Source organism: Danio rerio, chromosome 3 (genome assembly GCF_052040795.2).
Source record: "Danio rerio strain M-AB ecotype USA chromosome 3, GRCz13ab, whole genome shotgun sequence".
NCBI classification, from domain to species: domain Eukaryota; kingdom Metazoa; phylum Chordata; class Actinopteri; order Cypriniformes; family Danionidae; genus Danio; species Danio rerio.
In genome coordinates, this window is record NC_141023.1 from 65,686,969 (window position 1) to 65,712,843 (window position 25,875).

Sequence of the window (25,875 nt, forward strand, 5' to 3'; positions counted from 1 at the left end):
GGTAGGTATAAGGTAAGGTAGGGTAAGACTTTATTATCCCAGGTGAGGAATTTTAGTCATGCCTCATAACCCCCGCTGAGCAGCACATTTAACCACAAAACAAACAAACAAACAAACAAAGAGTCTCGCAGCAGCGGGAGGAGAAGGAGGAGGATCTCTATAGGAGGAGTCAGTCAGTACTGGATGATCAACTCTCCAGCAGCACAACTTTCCCTCCACACTTTACTTTGCTAGACTTTACCGAGGCGGAGCGGGCTATCATGCTGCACCCGTGAACAGAACCCTCCATCATCCGGTATATTATTTTCATTATTACTATTTATTACTCTAAATAAACCAACAGGTGACCCGCGTGATGCCCAGCAAATCTCTGCGTCCGCGGCTCTGCGTCCTGGAGAAGGGCGACACCGGCTACGGTTTCCACCTGCACGGGGAGAAGGGCAAAACCGGGCAGTTCATCCGGCTGGTGGAGCCCGACTCCCCAGCTGAGGTCTCCGGTCTGCGCGCTGGAGACCGGCTGGTGTTCGTGAACGGAGCCCGAGTGGAGGCCGAGAGCCACCAGCAGGTCGTGGCGCGGATCCGGGAGAGCACCGGGAGCCTGGAGCTCATAGTGGTGGATGTGGACACCGATCAGCTGCTGAGGAAACACGAGCTGCGCTGCGATGAAGAGTTCGTCACGGAGGGGATCCCGGTGCCCGAGGCTGAGGATGAACCGGAGATCGTTAGGGAGGACACCGGGAGGGAGGACACGCCGCCGCCGGTGCCCGAGAGGAACGGAGAGATCATCCCGGTGTTCATCCCCTCGCTGGAGAAACACAGGACATCCGTCAGCTCAGACACGGTCAGATATGCGAGATACTATTGTTTATTTATTTATTTATTTATTTATTTATTTATTTATTAATTTATTATCATTATTATTATCATTATTATTATTAACATTATTTATTATTATTATTATTATTATTTATAATCATTATCATTATTAATATTATTATTTATAATAATTATTATTTATTATTATTTATAATTATTGTTATTTATTATTATTATTTATAATAATAATAATTATTATTATTTATATTATTGTTTATTATTATTTATATTAATAATATTAACAATTATTATTTATTATTTATAATAATAATAATAATAATAATAATAACTATTATTATTATTACTATTATTAATATTATTATTTATTATTATTTATTATAATAAATATTATTATTAATATTATTTATTATGATTATTAATAATATTATATAGAAATTCTGTGGTTTATTTTCTTAGAAGTATATAAGCTTGATTAGCACTATATTTACTGAAACATACTCTTAACATCATACTTTGAACCAACTTTAAAAATAATACTGTAGACTAAAATATGTAGTTTTTCCTCAATGTATAATTTGACTCGAACTAAGTTTAAAACTGTATTTGATCTTTATCAAAAATATTTATGGTGGGCAAGAAAAATTTAATTCACACGAGGTAAAATATATTGTTTACTCTATAGACTAGAGATGCCAAAAGTAGTGTCTGCGGGCCAAAGTTGGCCCATTGTAACCTTTGATTTGGCCACCATCCCATCTGAGAGGAGAGTGAGTATGATATAGAGGGTTGGGGCGAATGCCTTTAACACAGAGATCGTCATTTCTAATTTGAAATTGTTTCATTGCTGAGCTTCATAAAAATCAAACTGAAATTAAATGTTTTAATCAAATGTAAATAAATCTGAATTTTAAATGTAAATAGTCACTCGATGCATAGAGGATATGCAGAAGACATCGGCGATCAAATCAAGGCAAACACTAGTGTAATTCTGTTTTAAATTAGACAGGTTTGTTTTTATTGGAATAAGTTCATTGCACAAAAAAACATACACTGTATTAGTTAATATAAAGCAATGTCTTTTAGTAATTTTTAAACATTATTTATTAAAATAGATAATTACCCATGTTAAATTACCCCACCTACTGTATATTTGCCTTCAGCCCACCTCAATAACATTTGATTTTTGGCCCTTTATAAAAAAATAGACCATTGCTTTAAGGCAAATTGAACAGCCATAAACCATAATTCATTCATTTTCTTTTCGGCTTAGTATTAACCAGGGGTCGCCACTGCGGAATGAACCGCCAACTTATCTAGCACATGTTTTACACAGTCTTTCCAGCTGCACCCTATCACCGGGAAACATCCACTACGACCAATTTAGTTCATCAACTCCCCTATAGCGCATTATTCGGCTTAGTCCCTTTACTCATCAGGGGTCACCACAGCGCAATGAACCTTCAACTATTCTGACAAATTTTTTACGCAGTGGATGCCCTTCCAGCTGCAACCCAGTACTGGGAAACACCCATACACACTCATTCACACACACGCTCAAGGACAATTTAGTTCATCAATTCCCCTATAGCCTATGTCTTTGGATTGTGGGGAAACCCGAGCACCTGGAGGAAACCCACGCCAACACGGGGAGAACATGCAAACTCCACAAAGAAATGCCAACTGACCTAGCCCAGGTTCGAGTCAGTGACCGTCTTGCTGTGAGGTGACATTGCTAACCACTGAGTCACTCTGCCGCCCAAAACACACATAGCACTGTAAAAAAAATGTTTGTTTCCACACACTCGATTTGAGTTGGGACAACATGACAGAATTAAGTTACTTCATTAATTTTTACAGATGAGGTGTAGAAAGTGGATTCAACATGAATAAATTAAGTTGTCCACCCTCAAAAAAAAAATCAAAAGTAGTTTGAACAAACATTTTTGGAGAGTAACCAATCAGATTTCTTCTTTTTTCTTTTTTGCTTAGTCTATTTAATCAGGGGTCGCCACAGCGGAATGAACCGCCAACCTATCAAGCACATGTTTTTTCGTTGAGGAAGCCCCAACGTCTTATTTAAAATGAGCTGAAATTATACAATTCTTGATGTTGTTGGGTTTTTTTGGGGTGGGGGGTCGGGATGGGGGCTCGATAACCTTTTTAACTTATTCATTCATTTTCTTTTCGGCTTATTCCACAGCGGAATGAACCACCAACTTATCCAGCATATGTTTTACGCAGCAGATGCCCTTCCAGCTGCAACCCATCACATGCAACATGCAAACTCCACACAGAAATGCCAACTGACCCAGCCGAGGCTCAAACCAGCGACCTTCTTGCTGTGAGGCGATCGTGCTAACCACTGCGCCACAGTGACGTCCCAACTACTTATTTAAAATGAGATGAAACAATACAATTTTTGCTGTTGTTGGGTTGTTTCACCACCACCACCCCAAAAAACCCAACAACATCAAGAATTGTATAATTTCAGCTCATTTTAAATAAGACGTTGGGGCTTCCTCTGCGAAAAAAATATGTGCTCGATAGGTTGGCGGTTCATTCCGCTGTGGCGACCCCTGATTAAATAGACTAAGCCAGAAAGAAAGAAGAAATCTGATTGGTTACTCTCCAAAAATGTTTGTTCAAACTACTTTTGATTTTTTTTTGAGGGTGGACAACTTAATTTATTCATGTTGAATCCACTTTCTACACCTCATCTGTAAAAACTAATGAAGTAACTTAATTCCAGGGGGGTCGATAATATAAATTGTTTAACTTAACTGGCGATAACTTAATTGTCTTATGATCAATCAAAGATCGATCAACTTTAATTTGTAAAGTGAACTTAATTGATTTGCTTTGGAACAACATGAAGAGATTGTGTGGGATCCGTCAAACACTGACATTCACAAAGTAAAAAAATGTTGTTTACTATATAGACGATTAATAGTTAGTTAGCCCTGTGGCCTCACAGCAAGAAGGTCGCTGGTTCGAGTCCTGGCTTGATCACTTGGCATTTCTGTGTGGAGTTTGCATGTTCTCCCCATGTTGGCGTGGGTTTCCTCCGGTTTCCCCCACAGTCCAAACACATGCGCTATAGGGGGATTGAATGAACTTAAATTGAATAAGCCTAACACATAAGCTGGAATAGTTGGCGGTTCATTCCGCTGTGGCGACCCCTGACGAATTAACGAACTAAGCTCAAAATAAAATGAACGAATGCATATCATTATGATTGTTTTATTGTTTAATGACACACACATTTCAAGAGAAATGGCATTATCGTCAGTATAATAAGCAGCACACTCCAACCATATTTCACAGAGGTAATCATGCAATTGGATATTTAAAATAAGTCTTATTCAGGCGGATTAAAAAGGACTCAGCCCACATAGAAAGCGGACTTATCCCAAATGTGGCCTCATTATGGCACTGCTGGCGTGTTGCCGGCACTGGCATGCATAATGTCAGCCTAATGTGGGCCATGCATGACAATGATGGCACTGCATGCATGACGGCAAACTACATTTGGGCCAGTTGTGGATGGGAGGTGTGTGGCGATTGTTTAGGTAGCATTAGGCTGGGTTATGGCTCAGTTTTTGGGGATTCTGGTTAAAGTATAAACTTATAGCTGAGAATCATTACCAATAATAAAGGGTGATAAATTGCCTGAGATTCAGGCCGGTTTTGGCCCATGTGTGGCTCTTGTATTTAATCCAGTTATGGTCCACTTCAGGACCGTCATTCTTTGCGGTACTTGGGTTGAGGGAAAGTTATTGTGTGGCCCGGTGCTGGGCCAGAAAACATGTGCTATGCGGGAGAAGGTCCGATTATTACATTTAAACGTAATATATTGTCATTTTATTGCAGTTAACATGCAATTAAGTGTCTGATAACAGCATCACACTCAAGTACATACTTCTCACCCTTTTCTTTTTTTCGCAAAGGAAGTTATGTAATAATAAACTATTGCAATAAAAACATTGTGTAATAATAAAAATAATTGGCGGGACAGCACAGTGGTGCAGTGGTTAGCACAATCCTCTCACAGCAAAAAAGTTGCTGGTTTAAGTCCCGGCTGAGCCAGTTGTCATTTCTCTGTGGAGTTTGCATGTTTTCCCTGTTTGGCGTTAGTTTCCTTCGGGTGCTCCGGTTCCCCTCACAATCCAAACACATACGATAGAGGGGAATTGATTAACTAAATTGTTCGTGTGTGTGTGTGTGTGTGAATGAGTGTGTATGGGTGTTTCCCATTACTGGGTTGCAGCTGGAACGGCATCCGCTGCATAAAAAATTTGGCAGAATAGTTCATTGCGCTGTGGCAGGGCCGGAGTGGGACTCCTTTTCAGCCCTGGAGTTTCAAGCCTTAGACCGGCCCGCCTCAGTTCACGACTGACTATATTAAAAAAAAAGGTCATTTCCAGTTCAGTTTCTAATGACACTCTCACGTCTTTTTTTCAAGAAAACAGCTGCTTTAGAACTTTAAATGTTCAACATCCCTCACAGTATTATATGTCTTAACAATAAAAATGAAAAAAAAAAAATAATGATATTTAGGTGAGATTCGAACACAGGTCGGCAGCGTCTTAAAGCAACGTGCTGACCACTAGACCACAATAGCGCAGTTGTGGTGGGAGAAAAGTTACATCAGATTTATGAATGTAGTGAATCATCTGCTGTTCATTGAGCAGGTGTATTATTCATTAATATTAATTGTTCAAATTTTTATATTCCCTAAGGTGCCGCTGTTTGGGGTCGAATGATGATATTTACATCATCATTACCCTGCAGGCTGCATTTTGCTCACAGGGCTGTGAGAAAATAAATGAAAAGAGCAGATCTGCGGCAAAATAATGAATAAAAAGAATGAGGCTATGGTCAAATAAATTAATAAATGAAAAAAGTGCGATTGCTGAGAGTGCAAGCCGCTAGGGACGCCGGCCCTCACGGCCAAAAAAAACGGACCGGCCCGCCGGGAATTCTCCCGGTCCTCCTGATTAGCCAATCCGGGCCTGCGCTGTGGTGACCCCTGATGAGTAAAGTGACTAAGCCGAAAAGAAAATGCATGAATGAACGAATGTTATAAGGTTGAGTGTCAGGCGCTTTAATCTTTTCAGATGCAGAGCTTGTGTGTGTGTGTGTGTGTGTGTGTGTGTGTTTATGTGTGCCTTGTATTCCTAAAAGTCCAGATTGTATGCTGTGAGAGATATGTTTAGGAGTAGAGGGAGGGAATACACAGTATGCACACTATTATAATTCTCATGTGTATGAGAAGTCCCCATAAAGATAGCTGTACATGTGTGTGTGTGTTTGTGTGTAGAGGATGAGGAAGAGTTCTCACACTACACAAACAGCTCCATTCAGCCTTGCTCCAGAGTAAACAGCATGAGGACACACTTTCACACCGTTTACGTCTCACCATTACCTGCTGGTCGTGTTGAAGCTGCTCACCTGATGGCTGTCTGGCGGTCTGAAGGAAGGGTTTTCCTCTCTCTCATGCTCGGCTCTGCTCTCTGTGTGAACTGCTGCCATGATAATGATTTGCACATTACTTAAGCAGGATACATGCCAGACTCCAGAACAGCTGGGCTCCCCATGGTCACGCTGTTGTTTACGGCTTAAACCCGCTTTTCATTAGCATGTCATCTGCATAACCAAATTACCCAGAATGCTCTTTCGGCATTGTGCTCTTAGAGTGCGAAATAAGGGGTCTGATTTACAGAATTGCCACAGAAATCTTCCTAAAAGTGAACATACACCAAAATAAAATGTCATTTATTTATTTATTTATGATTATGGCGTTCCCAGGGATGGGTTGCGGCTGGAAGGGCATCCGCTGCGTAAAAACGTGCTGGATAAGTTGGCGGTTCATTCCACTGTGGCGACCCCGGATTAATAAAGGGGCTAAGCTGACAAGAAAAATAATGAATGAATGATTGATTATGGCGGTGGTATGGTGGCTCAGTGGGTAGCACTGTGGCCTCACAGCAATAAGGTCGCTGGTTCGAATCCCGGCTGGGCCAGTTGGCATTTCTTTGTGGAGTTTGCATGTTCTCCCCATGCTGGCGTGGGTTTCCTCCGGGTGCTCTGGTTTCCCCCACATTACACATGCGCTATAGGGGAATTGATGAACTAAATTGGCCGTAGCGTATGAGTGTGTATGACATATGCTGGAATAGTTGGTGGATCTTTCCGCTGTGGTGACCTGGACCTTTTATCTGCTCATTATAATTGGGATAATGAAGGAACAACACACGATACAGCTGAGAAGCCAGTTGTCCAATTATCTTTGGTCCCTTAACAAGTGAGAGGCACAGTTTCAAACTGTTTTAATTCCTACAGCGTTCACCTGATTTGGATGGAAATACCCTCAGATTAAAGCTGACAGTCTGCAGTAAAAGCACATCTTGTTCGTTTTATTTCAGATCGATTGTGTTGGTGTAAAGAGCGACAAATGTTAGAATCTATGGACCTAACTACATATGTCTATTATGAGAAATAACGAATTACTAAAACTTAAATTAAATTAATAAAAATGAAAATCTAAAATAAACGCTGGTAAAAAAAGCAGCTGGCGATCTTCAATCTGCAATCTATTGCTTTTCCTGCAGTTCCCGGATGTGATATCGAATTTTAACAGTCGAATTTGAGCCGCTGAATTTATGGAAGCGAATATTTGAACTGAAATAAAATGAGCTGAAAATTGCCTTTTGAATATTATACCTCGTATTTTTAAAGGGTATTGAGTATTTTGTAAGTGAAATCTGGAAACTGAATATGATTAATTGAATTTATAAGTGTTAAAACATGTTTGAAATATGTTTAGTTGAAATATTCACAGCTTAATTAAACAGCTATGTTAAATTTCAGGACCTAAAAATACAAAACCTGGATTTCAAGTCATTAAAATGCAAGAACCTTTTAATTTTGTGTATTTTTTGTTTTCAGTTTGTGCTATCCCTGCTAAAAAATCCAGCTTAAACCAGCCTAGGCTGGTTGGCTGGTTTTAGCTGGTCGACCAGGCTGGTTTTAGAGGGGTTTTGGCCACTTCCAGGCTGGTTTCCAGCCATTTACAGCCTGGTCTTAGCTGGTCAGGCTGGAAAATGACCAGCTAAATCAAGCTAAACCCAGCTTGACCAGCCTGGTTTAAGCTGGACATAGCTGGTTTTGGCTGGGCTCCCAGCCTGGCTAGGCTGGTCAAGCTGGTTTTAGCTGGTCATCTCCCAGCCTGACCAGCTAAGACCAGGCTGGAAACCAGCCAAAACCCCTCTAAAACCAGCCTGGTTGACCAGCTAAAACCAGCCAACCAGCCTAGGCTGGTTTAAGCTGGATTTTTTAGCAGGGATTCAACAAGCTTTTTAATTCAATACTTTTACCATTGATTTTGTTCCACGTAAAAGCCTGCAGGAAGTGTGAATGGGTGCAGATATCAGGGCTTTTGTGCACAGTCGACTGCTCTCTTACATAAGCTCTCGCTCGGAGCCAATTACATGCGGGGAAGTGCTTTTGTGTTGGGTGAAATTGACTGTGACTCTGCAGGTCAACTGCTGTTTCTTGCGTAAGAAAGTGGGTGAACGTCACCCGCGCACTGGCACATTTACTCTGGAATCTGTCCGATTTGGAAACATATGAACTTTGTCAAAGCAGGCTGACTCGAAGAGGAGTCGGTGAGATATTGTGGTTTATGTGTGGTTTGTATCGGGGCTGGTTTCACTCACATGAACCAAAACATCTAGAAGAACAAAAGCTATTGTTATTAATATTCATTCATTCATTCATTCATTTTCCTTCGGCTTAGTCCCTTACTTTTCAAGGGTCACCACAGCGGAATGAACCGCCTACTATTGTCAAAATATATTGGTATTGATATTAATAATAATATTTTAGCCTCACACGGGGCACCAATGGTAAAGTGATTATCGAATTCATCCCAGACATTAACATCAATATATTGGTTTTGATATTAATATTAATGATTTATCCTCACACAGGGCACCAATTATATAGAGATAATTGAATTTATTACAGATGTTAACGTCAATATCTTGGTATAAATATTAATATTTTAGCCTCACACCAGGCACCAATTACATAGTGATAACTGAATTCATCACATATATTAACGTCAATATCTTGGTATTAATATTAATATTAATATTTAATCTTCACACCAGGCACCAGTTATATGGAGATAATTGAATTCATCACATATATTAACGTCAATATCTTGGTATTAATATTAATTTTAATATTTAAGCTTCACACCAGGCACCAGTTATATGGAGATAATTGAATTCATCACAAATATTAACGTCAATATCTTGGTATTAATATAAATATTGATATTTTAGCCCTACGAGGCACCAATCATATAGCAATAATTCAATTTATCACAGATATTAACGTCAATATCTTAGTATAGATATTAATATTAATATTTTAGCCCCACACGAGGCATCAATTACATAGTGATAACTGAATTCAACACATATATTAACGTCAATATCTTGGTATTAATAATAATATTGACACTTTAGCTTCACACCAGGCACCAATTATATAGAGATAATTGAATTCATCACAAATATTAACGTCAATATCCTGGTATAGATATTAATATTTTAGCCCCACACGAGGCATCAATTATATAGTGATAATTGAATCTATCACAGATATTAACATCAATATCTTGGTATTTATATTAATATTGATATTTAAGCTTCACACGAGGCACCAATATAGTGATAATTGAATTTATTACAGATATTAACGTCAATATCTTGGTATTAATATTAATATTGACACTTTAGCCTCACATGAGGCACCAATTATATAGAGATAATTGAATTCATAACAGATATTAACGTCAATATCTTGGTATTAATATTAATATTGACACTTTAGCCTCACATGAGGCACCAATTATATAGAGATAATTGAATTTATAACAGATATTAAAGTCAATATCTTGGTATTGATATTAATATTAATATTTTAGTCTTACACGAGGCACCAATTATATAGTAATAAATGAATTTATCACAGATATTAACGTCAATATCTTGGTATTAATATTAATATTGACATTTTAGCTTCACACAGGGCACCAATTATATAGTGACAATTGAATTCATCTCAAATATTAGCATCAACATCTTGGTATTTATAATAATATTCATATTTTAGCCTCACATGAGGCACTAATTAAATAGTTATAATTGAATTTATCACAGATATGAATGTCAATATATTGGTATTGATATTAATATTGATATTTTAGCCTCACACGATGCATAAACAATATTGTGATAATTGAATTCATTAGGAATATTAACGTCAGTATCTTGGTATTGATATTAATATTAATATTTTAGCCTCAAACAGGGCATAAACAATATAGTGATAATTGAATTAATCACAGAGATTAACATCAATATCTTGGTATTGATAATAATGTTGATATTTTAGCCTCACATCTGCCACCAATTATATAGTGATAGTTGAATTTTATAAGGAATATTAACGTCAATATATTAGTATTAATATTGATATTTTAGTTTCACAGGGCACCAATAATATAGTTATAATTGAATACATTACAGATATTAAAGTCAAAATCTTGATATTAATATTAATATTGATATTTTAACCTCACACCAGACACCAATTATGTAGTAATAATTGAATAAATTACAAATATTAATGTTAATATCTTGGTATTAATATTAATATTGATAATTTTGCCTCACAGGACACCAATTATATAGAGATAATTGAATTAATCATGAATATTAACATCAGTATCTTGGTATTGATATTATTATTAATATTTTAGTCTTACACGAGGCACCAATTATATAGTAATAAATGAATTTATCACAGATATTAACGTCAATATCTTGGTATTGATATTAATATTAATATTTTAGCCTCAAACAGGGCATAAACAATATAGTGATAATTGAATTAATCACAGAGATTAACATCAATATCTTGGTATTGATAATAATGTTGATATTTTAGCCTCACATCTGCCACCAATATATAGTGATAATTGAATTTTATAAGGAATATTAACGTCAATATATTGGTATTAATATTAGCCTCACCCGGGGTACCAATTATATGGAGATAATTGAATTTATCACATACATTAACGTCAATATCTTGGTATTGATATTAATATTGATATTTTAGCCTCACACAGGGCACCAATTATATAGTGATAATTGAATTCATAAGGAATATTAACGTCAATATATTAGTATTAATATTGATATTTTAGTTTCACAGGGCACCAATTATATAGTGATAATTGAATTAATCACATATATTAACGTCAATATCTTGGTATTCACTACAGAACTATGCAACATTTAGGACTTTTACTGTATGTTGCATGTAATGGTCATATTTAGTAAATTTCCTAACAAGCGTTAATTTCTGATTAGTGACGTGCTTTGCTAAGAGCTTCATTTAGACAACTTTAAAAACCCAAATATTGCCTAACAAACCATACATCAATGCAAAGCCTATTTATTCAGCTTTCAAGTGACGTACACATGTCCAAACATCTCCAAAAAATGCTCCTGGTTTATAAATGCACGACTTTATTAAGTGAAAGTCAGCCCATGTACGTTATTCTGAGCTCTGACTATGCTCATACTGCTAAAGAAAGCTCTGTGTGGGCAGCGCAGGTCATGTGATGTGCTGTTTTGTCAAGCGGATCTTCAAAGAGTCTGTGGGACTCGGTTTTTGGTGCCGCGGGCTGAACACAGAGCCGCTTCCTCTCATTGTTTTTTCATGGATGTGCAGATATCACACTTCCCCTGTCTGTCCGCACTGATCTCAGAACAGAAATCCCACGGTCAGCCCATTACACACCAGCCAAACGGCTGATCCTGGAGCTGTGCTTACTGATCACCAAGAACCTCGGGATCCACACAAAGGAAATAGCTGTGGTCTTGTGGCCGCCCCCGTGACACTTCAGTTTGTTTTTGCAGAAGTATTATTTTCCTCTTCTTTTCTATTGTAATATGTTAATAATTGTAATATAGGATTTTTTTTCCTCTCGGTTTGTTTGGACACATTCACAGCAGAGCTTTCGGAGATGGTTTAGTTTGGATTAAATGGATAAACTGTTGATGAGTTGATGAAAATCTTCTTTTAATATTATTTCTGTTGCATATTTTGATCACGGTTTTCATTAGCACAGTAGGATTTGCTCTGTAATTTAGTAGATTTAAAATTCATTCATTCATTTATTTTCTATTTGGCTTGGTCCCTTTATTAATCCCGGGTCGCCACAGCGGAATGAACCACCAACTGATCCGACATGTTTATTACACAGCGGATGCCCTTCCAGCTGCACTCCATCACTGTGAAACATCCACACTCATACACTAATGACAATTTAGCCTACCCAATTCACCTACACCACATGTCTTTGGACTGTGGGGGAAACCGGACCACCCGAAGGAAACCCACGCGAACGCAGGGAGAACATGCAAACTCCACACAGGAACGCCAACTGACCCAGCCGAGGCTCGAACCAGTGACCTTCTTGCTGTGAGGCGACAGCACTACCTACTAACCCACCACTTCGCCTAGATTTAAAATATACTATTTAAAATGTGTTCGGTATGAATGTCGTATAAAACAATACACTACAGTCAGTGTTGGGGGAAAAAGTAATGCATTAAAATCTTAAGTAGTAAGTAAATGCGTGGGTTAGTTTCTTTTTAAGGAAATTAATGTAAAAGTATGTGTTATGCAATTTTTTTTAAGAGAAAAAGAACACCGAGACGTTTTTTGCTTGTGTTTTCCGTCAACGTTAAACATCATGTGACTATATAAAGGGCGCCAATGTGATCATGCACACCAATGTGCAAAACGCCAGGCGCAATAGCGTCATTAAAAAATAAAAACGCCTGGTGCTCGTTTTTTTGTATTGGCGCGCCGCGTTAAAACCCTTCCACCAATCAGGTTGGCACTTTTGTTCACGTCCACGGAGCTGCTGAAGTTACAGTAAACAGCACTTGGAGGCGCTCAAGCGCAAAACTGTCAATGCGAGCGCACATTGAAGAAGATGCCAAGAGGCGATATGAGCGTGGAGCTGCTTATTGCTCTTGTTCGTATCGAACCAAACCGTGATTTTTGTGAAACGTTACACCCCAATATATATATATATATATATATATCACACTCGTAGCAGTGCGATATGGCTGTAAATCGGCACTGGTGGGAGGCGTGCGATTAGTGCCCCCACCAGTGCCGATATACAGCCATATCGCAATGCTACGAGTGTGATATTGCATTTATACAACAGTTTGACGGCATAATTGTGTATATAAAAACAAATTCATACATGGAGAATGTCAAAAACCCTTTTGTATGAGGAACTACTTTCTTCCACCTTGGATTCAAATCATAAGCTGACAGTTAAACAGCTGAGCAAGCACCTTTTACATTTTAGATCTGTAGTGTCTGCTCTTTGCTGGCTGTATGTGGGCGGAGTAATACACAAAGGGTAAAGAGGCTGATAATTTAAATATATCACGGCTATCAGCCAATCAGATTCGAGAACCAGACAGAACTGCTGTATATTAAATATATATATATATATATATATATATATATATATATATATATATATATATATATATATATATATAATATATATATATATTTATATAATTTATATATATTATAATATTTATATACATATATATATATATATATATATATATATATATATATATATATATATATATATAAATATAGAAAGAAGGCATGAGATATATATACAGTATGTCAGATTTGGATTTGTACAATCTCAAGCCTTTTTTGCAATGAATTAAAGGTGCAGTATGTAAGTGTGACACCCAGTGGTTGAACTAGGTATTGCACTACTAGATGAAAACATACACAAGCGCAGGTTACCAGATTGAGGGTTGTTGCTAGATCACATATGGTTGCGGCTGGAAGTTAACGAGAATTATTTATAATATTTATTAAATTTGCCACTTATTTTATTTTAATAAAATCTAGCCAACCCTAAACCCAACCGTCACTGCTCTGTAAAAACAGTAGTTGTACCGAGTATTATTTATGCCATCTATTAAATTACCCAATACATTGTCTTTTTTAAATGCCTTCCCCCACCCCAACCTTAAACCCAACCATCACATTTCTGTAAAAATATTAATTATTGTTATACAGTGTCATAAAAATGCTGCTGTAATACATATTGCACTTCCGGCCGGCTGCGTATCTGATCTAGACCCAGATTGAGGACAGGAGCGAGTGATTTAAACCGTGTTCTATATCAAATATATTAGAAACGGCTTCGATTTCTCACAGCTGAACAACAGAAAACGGACTTTGATCAGCTCAGGTATGGCTCATGTGCTTTATTCAGTGTTTATAATGTGGGTTTGAGTGCTATATCACATGACATTTATTGCCATACTACTGAAAGCAGCAGCAGATAGTTCAGCTCAGGTCTTGAAAATAAAATAAACCATTTCAGATTGAACTTTAGAGCTGTGACTCAATGCTAGCCAACACATATCAGTGATTCAGCATCTACATTTACTAATGTTAAAGAGGTTTAATACGTGTTAATTAGATTATAAACCTTACCATTTGGCTGGAGTGCAGTGAGTGCACTATTCTGTGCTTCTCAATGGCTGTGTTTACATTTCTGTCGCGTTTCGTCTGATACAAACAGCCCAATTGAGCATCACTGCATATCTTGTCACATAGTGTGTTGTTTGTAATGTAACCTGCTCACTTAATGTTTACGCTCGTAATATTTATATTATTTGCTAATTAATAACTTCATGTGGAACTCTGAATCTGCATCTCATTTCAGAGTTTGCTACTGTCCACCAGAGGTTGCATTTCGGTCACGGACGCATGCTTTTAGAGCCTTTCTGACTGACTGAATTACTAAAAAGTCAGGGTTTTCCACTAAGGCAACCCTGAGTGCAGAAATATAATTGGCTAAACTGGCAGTGGGCGGGTTCAAAGGACCAAAACAAAGACAGCTGTTCCGACACGTAACGCACATTTTCAAAGCAGAATATCTGACTTCAGCATTGCTTTTCAGATAAACAAGAACGTTCATTTAGCATGTTTCTGAAATATCTGCAAACATGTTATGGTGTTTTTATGCTTTAGAAAAGCCAAACACTTTCATACAGCACCTTTAATGCTTACTTTTAAGCTAAACATACATCTTCAGATGACAACATCATTTGTCTTATTTATTCCCAAGTACACATCAGGTGTTTTTCTATTCCTAGTGATTCTCAGTTTCATTTACTCTAGCTTTTCTGCCAACATTCTGTATGGTTGCTCTTATTTAGTTATTTCCCGCAGACTGCGTAGTTGTTATCAGTGTGAAAGTCAAAGATTTGGAGATCGTATTTCACTGCTCCTTTAATAAACAAACTGTGGTCTCTGTGTGGTTTGACCTCAAAAAAAGGACGATTGTTAGCATGTAAACAAAGACTTTATAGACGGAGGTGGGTGAGGTTTCTCTGAAGCTAGTGTGTGTGTATTTTTGTATGTTTTTTTTACATTGTATGTCCCCACAAGTATAGCAAAACCAGTCAGTTTTGACCTTGCTGGGATAAATATTTATTTTTTGGTCACTATGAAGGAAATGGATCATAAATCACACAGAATTAACTATTTTGAAAAAGTAAAAATGCAGATTGTATTCTGTGAGAGTTGGGTTTATGGGTTGGGAGTTACATTGTACAGTCTGTATAGAAAGAACTTCATTACAGCTATGGGATGTCCCCATTAAGATAGTTCAACCAATGTGTTTGTGTGTACCTGGTATTTTTTTACATTGTAGGTCCCCAAAAGTATAGCAAAACCAGTCAATTTCGACCTTGTTGGGATAATCAACATCATTACAGCTATGGGATGGTCCCATTAAAATAGTTGTACAAGAGTGGTTGCATGTGTGTATGGGTGTACCTTGTATTTTTTCACTTTGTAGGTCCTCACAAGTATAGCAAAACCAGTACATTTTGACCTTGCTGGGATTTTATTTTTGGTCTCCATGAAAAAAATCAACATCAATACAGCTAGAAGATGTCCCCATTAAGAAAGCTGTACAAAAGTGTGTGTACTTTGTATTTTTTGCATTGTAGGTCCCCACAACTATAGCAAAACTAGTAAATTTTGAACTTGCTGGCATATTTTTTTGGTCCCCATGAAGAAAATCAACATCATTACAGCTATAGGATGTCCCCATAAAGATAGTTGTACAAGTATGTGTGTGAACCTTGTATTTTTTACATTGTAGGTCCCCACAAGTATAGCAAAACTAGTAAATTTTGACCTTGCTCTGAATTTTTTGGTCACCATGAAGAAAATCAACATCATTACAGCTATGGGACATCCCTGTTAAGCTAGTTGTACAAGTGGGTGTACCTTGTATTTTTGACGTTGTAGTTCCCCACATGTATAGCAAAACCAGTACATTTTGACCTCACTGGGATATTTTTTTGGTCCCCATGAAGAAAATCAACATCATTACAGCTATGGGAGGTCCCCATTAGGATAGCTGTACAAAGGTGTGTGTAGCTTGTATTTTTTTACATTTTAGGTCCCCACAAGTATAGTAAAACCAGTCAATTTCAAACTTGCTGTGATTTTTTGGGTCTCCATAAAAAAAAAAAAGTTATACAAGTGTGTGTGTGTGTGTGTGTGTGTGTGAGTGTGTGTGTGTGTGAGTGTGAGTGTGAATGTGTGCGCGCATGTGTGTGTGTGTGTGTAGTGTCCAGGGTGGAGCTGCGGTCTTTCTATTGTGACTCTGGGCCAAACCCAGCTCACGCTCCCAGGCAGGTCAGTGGTTTGGCTGGTCAGAGGAAGGCCATGTTGTGGGGGGGTGTGGATGTTTGTGCCTCCTGGGGTTTGTGGATAGTAGCTACTACACTCTTGCATTCATTTCCTCCTCCATTCCACACAGGGTTCACAAACATCGGGAAAGCAAAGCCTTTCCCCTAGTGAAGCCTGACGGGCAATGACAAAGTCTGCCTACCCAAAATAGATGAACATCTTTGCCCTCTTAAAAAAACAAGCAGAAACACGTTAGTTTAGATTAATTTGATTCTACAATCCACTGCTCAATGCTAATATATAAGCAATTATTATTTTTTTCCTCTTTCTATTGTCATTAGTGGGCGGCACCAGAGGTGGCTGAGTGGTTGGCACTGTAGGACAGCAAGAAGGCTGCTGGTTCAAGTCCTAGCTGGGTCAGTTGGCGGAGAGTGCATATGAAGGAGAGGAGGGGAGGCCGTGGCGCAGTAGGTAGTGCTGTCGCCTCACAGCAAGAAGGTCGCTGGGTTGCTGGTTCGATCCTCGGCTCAGTTGGCATTTCTGTGTGGAGTTTGCATGTTCTCCCTACATTCGCATGGGTTTCATTCGGGTGCTCCGGTTTCTCCCACAGTCCAAACACATGCGGTACAGGTGAATTGGGTAGGCTAAATTGTCCGTAGTGAATGTGTGGATGTTTCCCAGAGATGGGTTGCAGCTGGAAGGGCATCCGCTGCTTATAAACTTGCTGGATGAGTTGGCGGTTCATTCCGCTGTGGCGACCCTGGAATAATAAAGGGACTAAGCTGACAAAAAAATGAATGAATGAATGAGGGGGGCCATGGATTGAACCCTGAGGTACCCCAATTGGGTTTCTTATGTAATTTAGACTGTAATTTCTTCATTCTTTGTGCATTTGAGTTAGAATCATGTGAATTTGCATCACAAATACTGCCATGAGGCATAACTAAGGGTAAGTAACTCAAAAGCAATAGTGTGAATGGGGTTTTAGACACTCTCCTACCTTCCAGGATGCCATGAAATGTCTATCTGTACGACTTGAGTCGGGGGATTGAATGGAGAGTGATAAGCTCCCCCATACATAGCAGAGCTCAGCTGTGGGATATGTTCGCCTGTTCAATAACTCGATTTCTGGGAGAGTTCAGAAGCACACCACCTGCTTCCAGGTCATGTTCAAGTCCATTATTGACTTTTGTGCGCACAATGTTTGTTTTTGCTGTACGTCATCTGTGGTCATGTACATCTACAGCTGGGCATGCTCGACAGTGAGATCGATCATTTGCAGGCTATTGAGTCTAATATGTCTGAACTTTGGACTCTCGACTTGGGTAAAACGATGCTGTGATTGGGAATTGTTGAGGAAAACATTTGCAGTTCCGCCACCGGAAGTTCTCCTGGGAATATTTGCGTATCGGAGATCTACGTAAATATTTATCCGCAAGAGTTTACTTCTGTCGATATTTTAGTAATTTGTTAAATCTTGATGGTGTCTAATCCTGCTCCTGGAGGGCCTCTGTACCGTTTATTCCCAACCAGATCTAGCGAACTTGCCTGGGAGTTTCTATTGAGTCTGAATGCACTGATTACAGCAGCTGGTCTAGCTGTGTTGGTTAGAGTTAGACCAGGCATGGGCAAACTCAGTCCTGGAGGGATGCTGTCCCTGTAGAGCAGGGGTGTCCTGCATAGTTTAGCTCCAACTTCCTTCAACACACCTACCTGGAAGTTTTAGTATACTTAGAAAGAGCTTGATTAGGTGGTTCAGGTGTGTCTAATTGGGTTGGAACTGAAATATGCAGGACACCGACCCTCCAGGACCGAGTTTGGGCACCCCTGCTGTAGAGTTTTACTCCAACACTAATCAAACACACCTGAACATGCCAATCAAAATCTTCGAGGTCACTAGAAAGCTGTACGCAGGTGCGTTTGATTAGGTTCGGAGCTAGCCATGCTGAAAAAAACAGCATATGTTGGTAAGTTGTGTAAATCTATATAAAATGATGCGCTTTCCACCTCCTTTTTTCAGCTGCAGTGACTTCTGGGACTTCTTAAGCAAATTCAGTGCTCAAGTCTGCATCGATGCATCCTCGATGTCAAGAACACATCCGGGAACTTTCGCGCGTGCTTTCGCGAGTTTCCCTGCTAAAAAAAACAGCATATGCTGGTAAGTTGTGTTTGGATGCTGGTATGCTGGTCTTGCTGGTCTCAATGCTGGTTTTGCTGGTCTCAATGCTGGTCTTGTTGGTTTCAGTGCTGGTCTCAATGCTTGTTTTGCTGGTCTCAGTGCTGCTCCTGACCAGCAAGACCAACAATGAGACCATCAGGATCAGCATTGAGACCAGCAAAACCAGCATTGAGACCAGCAAAACCAGCATTGAGACCAGCAGGACCAGCATTGAGACCAGCAAAACTAGCATTGAGACCAGCAAGACCAGCATACCAGCATCAAAACACAACTTACCAGCATATGCTGTTTTTTTTTAGCAGGGAAACTCGCGAAAGCACGCGCGAACGTTCCCGGATGTGTTCTTGACATCGAGGATGCATCGATGCAGACTTGAGCACTGAATTTGCTTAAGAAGTCCCAGAAGTCACTGCAGCTGATTAAAGGAGGTGGAAAGTGCATCATTTTATATAGATTTACTACTAAAGTTCAGAGATATCACTTACTTACCTCAGGAGTTTCCCTAAATGAGACGGTGAAAGTAAACATTAGCATGAAAATCTTTATAAAGGCACATTAAAGGTGTTTATTTGCTGAAATTTATATTAAAATCTGTTTTATTTATATTGTGCAACGGATATTTATAATGTTTTTTATGCATAGTGTATATTTTGAAAAGGGAAGAACAATAACTCGTCGATGTTGTCTGAGTGCTGCAATGTTTAAATAATTTTCCATTAAAAATGTGTGAAGGTCATGTGACCATCACAATGAACCAGGGAAGAACGCAGCATCTCATTTCTGTCATCATGCGTTCTCTGTTGTCGGTTCTTTTGAGGTAACTTGACAAGACCGGGTCTCCACAAGAACACAAGTCCGTTCTTTGCGTTCTTGCAATTGAGAGACAGCCTATGTCTTCAAGATCACTAGAAAGCTATGAGCAGGTGTGTTTGATTAGGCTTGCACCTAAACTTGAGACCCCGGCTCTTCAGGATCAAGTTTGTCCATCCCTGAGCTAGACTTTACAAAACATGTGGCCCTCCAGGAAAAGATCTGGATACACAACTCACAAAAATGGTCATATTCAGACACAAGATGAAGCCAAAGAAGGAGCTGACAGAAACGAAAACAGTTGATGGAGTATACACTAACCTGCGCATTATTCAGACACAAGATGGAGACAAACAGCCAAAAACACAACAGAAACTAAAACAGCTGATGGAGTATACACTAACCTGCACATTATTCAGACACAAGATGGAGACAAACAGCCAAAAACACAACAGAAACTAAAACAGCTGATGGAGTATACACTAACCTGCACATTATTCAGACACAAGATGGAGACAAACAGCCAAAAACACAACAGAAACTAAAACAGCTGATGGAGTATACACTAACCTGCACATTATTCAGACACAAGATGGAGACAAACAGTCAAAAACAAAGCTGACAGAAACTAAAACAGCTGATGGAGTATACACTAACCTGTGCATTATTCAGACACAAGATGGAGACAAACAGTCAAAAACAAAGCTGACAGAAACTAAAACAGCTGATGGAGTATACACTAACCTGCGCATTATTCAGACACAAGATGGAGACAAACAGTCAAAAACAAAGCTGACAGAAACTAAAACAGCTGATGCAGTATACACTAACCTGCGCATTATTCAGACACTAGATGGAGCCAAACAGCCAAAAACACAACAGAAACTAAAACAGCTGATGGAGTATACACTAACCTGCGCATTATTCAGACACAAGATGGAGACAAACAGCCAAAAACACAACAGAAACTAAAACAGCTGATGGAGTATACACTAACCTGCGCATTATTCAGACACTAGATGGAGACAAACAGTCAAAAACACAACAGAAATAAAAACAGCTGATGGAGTATACACTAACCTGCGCATTATTCAGACACAAGATGGCACCAAATAATCAAAAACTGCAAGCAAGCAAGCAGATGCACATGAATATGGATGTACGTATATGGATGCAAACATATTCACTGATGGTCAAAATGATTCTCGGTTACCGGATGAGCCTGTGCTATTTAGTAGTTGTTATCTGCAAATAACATATCTGGGAATGTTGCAACTGCTCAATCAGAATCAAGTATCCCAGACAGCCATGTTATAACTATAAATAAACATCAATCATATCATTAACGCAATAAATACCACTAATTATTATGATATAGGCGACGCAGTGGCGCAGTAGGTAGTGCTGTCGCCTCACAGCCAGAAGGTTGCTGGTTCGAGCCTCGGCTGGGTCAGTTGGCGTTTCTGTGTGGAGTTTGCATGTTCTCCCTGCGTTTGCGTGGGTTTGGGGTGCTCCGGTTTCCCCCACAGTCCAAAGACATGTGGTACAGGTGAATTGGGTAAGCTAAATTGCCTGTAGTTTATGAGTGTGAATGTGTGTGTAGATGTTTCCCAGTGATGGGTTGCAGCTGGAAGGGCATCCACTGCGTAAAACATATGCTGGATAAGTTGGCGGTTCATTCCACTGTGGCGACCCCTGATAAATAAAAGGGACTAAGCCGAAAAGAAAATGAATGAATGAATGAGGGGGGCCATGGATTGAACCCTGAGGTACCCCAAGTGGGTTTCTTATGTAATTTAGACTGTAATTTAGACTGTAAGCCGAAAAGAAAATGAATGAATGAATGAATTATGATATAATGACCCACATCGCCCACCCCTACTATCTCTGACACCAGGCATCACAAGGCTAATAAAAACTCTGGCTCACACTTATGAGTATAGCATGCTTATCTTTGGCCTGCAGGTAAAAATAAAGGAAACACACACACACACACACATACACACACACACACACACACATGCGGGAAATATGCAAAGATGCTCAGCCAGGATTAAACCATTTAAGCCTCTTTTTATTCTAAGCGATGCTCTTTCCACCCATGACATGATCGCAGAGTTTAATGAGATCGATAAAGCTATTGAAGTGTAAACAGCCGGCTACACTCCTTCGCTAAATGTTTGCCTAGTCAAAGCGACATACGTGCAGAGCGTCAGGTACAGTCATTTGAATATGTAAAGCTAATAATTAGGGCCAGTTTCGAGCTGCATGATTCACTGATGTGCTTTGCAAATTTCTCTGAGCAAAACCCACAGAGATCATGAAATCTCCAGTCAAGAGCGACAAAATCAGTTCAGCTGTTTGTTGTGAAATCATTTTATAGCTTTAGTTTAGGTAACACTTTATTTTGATAGTTCATTAGTAGACTGTCTGCCTAATATCTGCTGATTCTGCTCGTTTAACGGACTATGAGAAACTCTGCAAGTACATGTCAACTTACACGAACGCCAACCTAGCAGTCTACTTATAATCTAATGAGAATTGGTTTGCATGTAGATGCGATGTAAATTCAACAAACGGACCGTTACAATAAAGTGTGACCTTAGTTTATTGAAATCTACAGTAGAATACAGACTTCAGATCAGTTTCTCTTTTAATATTGAATCAGCTGATTAGAGGATTCTGCAGAGTCATGAAATTTGCGACGTCAATGACGGGAACACTTTTGAAATTGCTGTTGTGGCTTCACAAAAAGTGATTTGACAACTCCTTGTCATTTATAAATGCTAATATTTTGAGATATTAAAGGTTCTCTTGGCAGACATATTAGCAATGTACGCAGTTAATTTCATGCTTTTAAAAATCATCACGTAAATCAATGATTCATAGGTCTAATGCTGCAAAATCCCATTTTCTGGTTATTCTAGTTAATCTGCTTTTACAAACCATGACGCAGAAATGAAATGGTAGACATTGAGATCCATTTCTCCAGATGGCTCTTTATATATATATATATATATATATATATATATATATATATATATATATATATATATATATATATATATATATATATATATATATATAAATATATATATATATATATATTTATATATATATATATATATATATATATATATATATATATATATATATATATATATATATATATATATATATATATATATATAACCTGATAAATAACAGCAAATAACTGGACTTCTAGTTGATCATTTGGTATCAGAAGTGGTTTATATGAAAGGCAAAGGCTTATTTGAGCACAATAAAATCTGATCAAATACCAAATGATTAACTAGAAGTCCAGTTATTTGCTGTTATTTATCAGGTAATATATATATATATATATATATATATATATATATATATATATATATATATATATATATATATATATATATATATATATATATATATATATATATCTGTGTGTGTTTTTTGTGTCAATTTTTGTTTTTATTATGGTAGGACAGTATATGCTGTATCAGGTTTCTATGTGGGACAGCTCAGGACAGGACATTGCACATTGTGATGCAGTACGTGTAATTTTCTCCATTTGAACAGAGATTTACGACTGCATTTTGGATCTTGTCTTTCGATTTTGGCTGACCGTAGCTCATTCTGTTTTCAAACATTCAATCATGGCTTTTGTTGCATTTCATTGTAAAATAACTGGTCGAGAGAGAGAGAGCATATGAAGAAGAGGAGGGGGCCATGTACTGAACCCTGAGGTACACCGAGTGGGTTTCTGATGCAGTTTAGACTGTCATTTCCTCACTCTTTGTGCATTTAAGTCAGAAACATGTATGTTTGCATCACAAATACTGCCAAGAGAGAATAAGAATGGATGTTGTTCAATATTATTAGGACAACTTTAATAAAAGGTGATGATGCACTGTTACTTTAACATGTAATGACATTAAGAGTGCATTTTAAGTAGGACTTCAGTACATCTTTATTAGTTTTTTACACTTTCTATCGTGTAAATAGTAACTTGTGTGCCAAATTTAAACTTTTATGCCATGTTGAGTCATAGAATATGTTTGTTAATAAGTTAAAAGTACTCTACAAGTGCACTTTCAATCACTTAAAAGCAAGAGTGTAAGTTCTAGAATACAACGTGTTGAGAAAAAATAAATAATTAGGTAAATAACTGCTCCAGAGAGAGCATATGAAGAAGAGGAGGGGGCCATGTATTGAACCCTGAGGTACACCGAGTGAGTTTCTGATGCAGTTTAGACTGTCATTTCCTCACTATTTGTACATTTAAGTCAGAAACATGTATGTTTGCATCACAAATACTGCCATGAGAGAGTGAAGAACGGTGTTGTTCAATATTTTTAGGACAACTTTGATAAAAGGTGACGATGCACTGTTACTTTCCGAGGCATTGTTATTAGGAGTGCATTTTCGACCCACTTAAGTAAGACTTAAGTACATCTTTATTAGTTTTTTACTCTTTCTATTGTGTAAACAGAAAATATAACACTATAAATATATGAAAAATATTTGATTAAATTGTAACTTCATGCCAAATTGAAACCTTTATGCTGTGTTGAGTCATAGTATATGTTTGTTAATAGGTTAGAAGTGCTCTACAAGTGCACATTTACTCAGTTAAACCCAGGGGTGTAAGTGCTAGAATACAACATGTTGAGGAAGAAGACATCATTAAGTAAATAACTGGTCCACAGAGTGCATATAAAGAAGAGGAGGGGGCCATGTATTGAACCCTGAGGAACTCCAAGTGGGTTCCTGATGCGGTTAAGACTATCATTTCCTCACTTTTTGTGCATTTACAACAGAACCAGGTATGTTTGCATCACAAACACTGCCATGAACCCATGAAGAATGGGTTTTGTTCAATATTTTTGGGACAACTTTAATAAAAGGTGATGATCTACTGTTACTTTACCATGTAATGTCATTAAGAGTGCATTTTTGACCCACTTAAGCAGGACTTAAGTTCATCTTTATTAGTTTTTTACTCTATCGTGTAAATAGTAACTTTAGTGTGCAAAATTATAACTTTTATGCCTTGTTGAGTCATAGGATATGTTTATTAATAGGTTAGAAGTATAAAGAATGAAGAAATAATTACTGTAGGTAAATAACTAGTCCAGAGAGAGCATATGAAGAAGAGGAGGGGGCCAGGTATTGAACCCTGAGGTACCCCGAGTGAGTTTCTGATGCAGTTTAGACTGCAATTTCTAAATTTTTTGCGCATTTGAGTGAGAACCATGTATGTTTACATTACAAACACTGCCATGAGAGAATTAAAAATGGATGTTGTTCAATATTATTAGGACTACTTTAATAAAAGGTGATGATGCACTGTTACTTTAACATGTAATGACATTAAGAGTGCATTTTATGTAGGACTTCAGTACATCTTTATTAGTTTTTTACTCTTTCTATCATGTAAATAGTAACTTGTGTGCCAAATTTAAACTTTTATGCCATGTTGAGTCCTAGAATATGTTTGTTAATAAGTTAAAAGTACTCTACAAGTGCACTTTCAATCACTTAAAAGCAAGAGTGTAAGTGCTAGAATACAACGTGTTGAGAAAAAATAAATAATTAGGTAAATAACTGCTCCAGAGAGAGCATATGAAGAAGAGGAGGGGGCCATGTATTGAACCTTGAGTTACACCGAGTGAGTTTCTGATGCAGTTTAGGCTGTCATTTCCTCACTCTTTGTGCATTTAAGTCAGAAACATGTATGTTTGCATTACAAATACTGCCATGAGAGAGTGAAGAATGGTGTTGTTCAATATTTTTAGGACAACTTTGATAAAAGGTGATGTTATTAGGAGAGCATTTTTGACCCACTGAAGTAGGACTTAAGTACATCTTTATTAGTTTTTTACTCTTTCTATTGTGTAAATAGTAACTTGTGTGCCAAATTATTACTTTTATGCCTTGTTGAGTCATAGGATATGTTTATTAATAGGTTAGAAGTATAAAGAATGAAGAAATAATTACTGTAGGTAAATAACTAGTCCAGAGAGAGCATATGAAGAAGAAGAGGGGGCCAGGTATTGAACCCTGAGGTACCCCGAGTGAGTTTCTGATGCAGTTTAGACTGCAGTTTCTAAATTTTTTGCGCATTTGAGTGAGAACCATGTATGTTTACATTACAAACACTGCCATGAGAGAATTAAAAATGG

General features: G+C 38.0%; 1 protein-coding gene and 1 long non-coding RNA gene across 2 annotated transcripts in view; both read left to right on the forward strand.

Moving 5' to 3' along the window:
* Positions 1–171: 171 nt before the first annotated feature.
* The window catches only part of nherf1b (NHERF family PDZ scaffold protein 1b), a 56,567-nt gene continuing 30,863 nt past the window's right edge, over positions 172–25,875 (forward strand). The window contains exon 1 of the mRNA XM_087245429.1: positions 172–841. Coding sequence (XP_087101555.1) covers positions 356–841 — 486 coding nt within the window. The 5' untranslated portion in view covers positions 172–355. The remainder of the gene's footprint in view (positions 842–25,875) is intronic.
* LOC147846127 (uncharacterized) lies at positions 1,449–5,891 on the forward strand. The gene is made up of 3 exons (XR_015481514.1): positions 1,449–2,119; positions 2,274–2,964; positions 5,262–5,891. It is a non-coding gene; the product is annotated as an uncharacterized LOC147846127 (long non-coding RNA).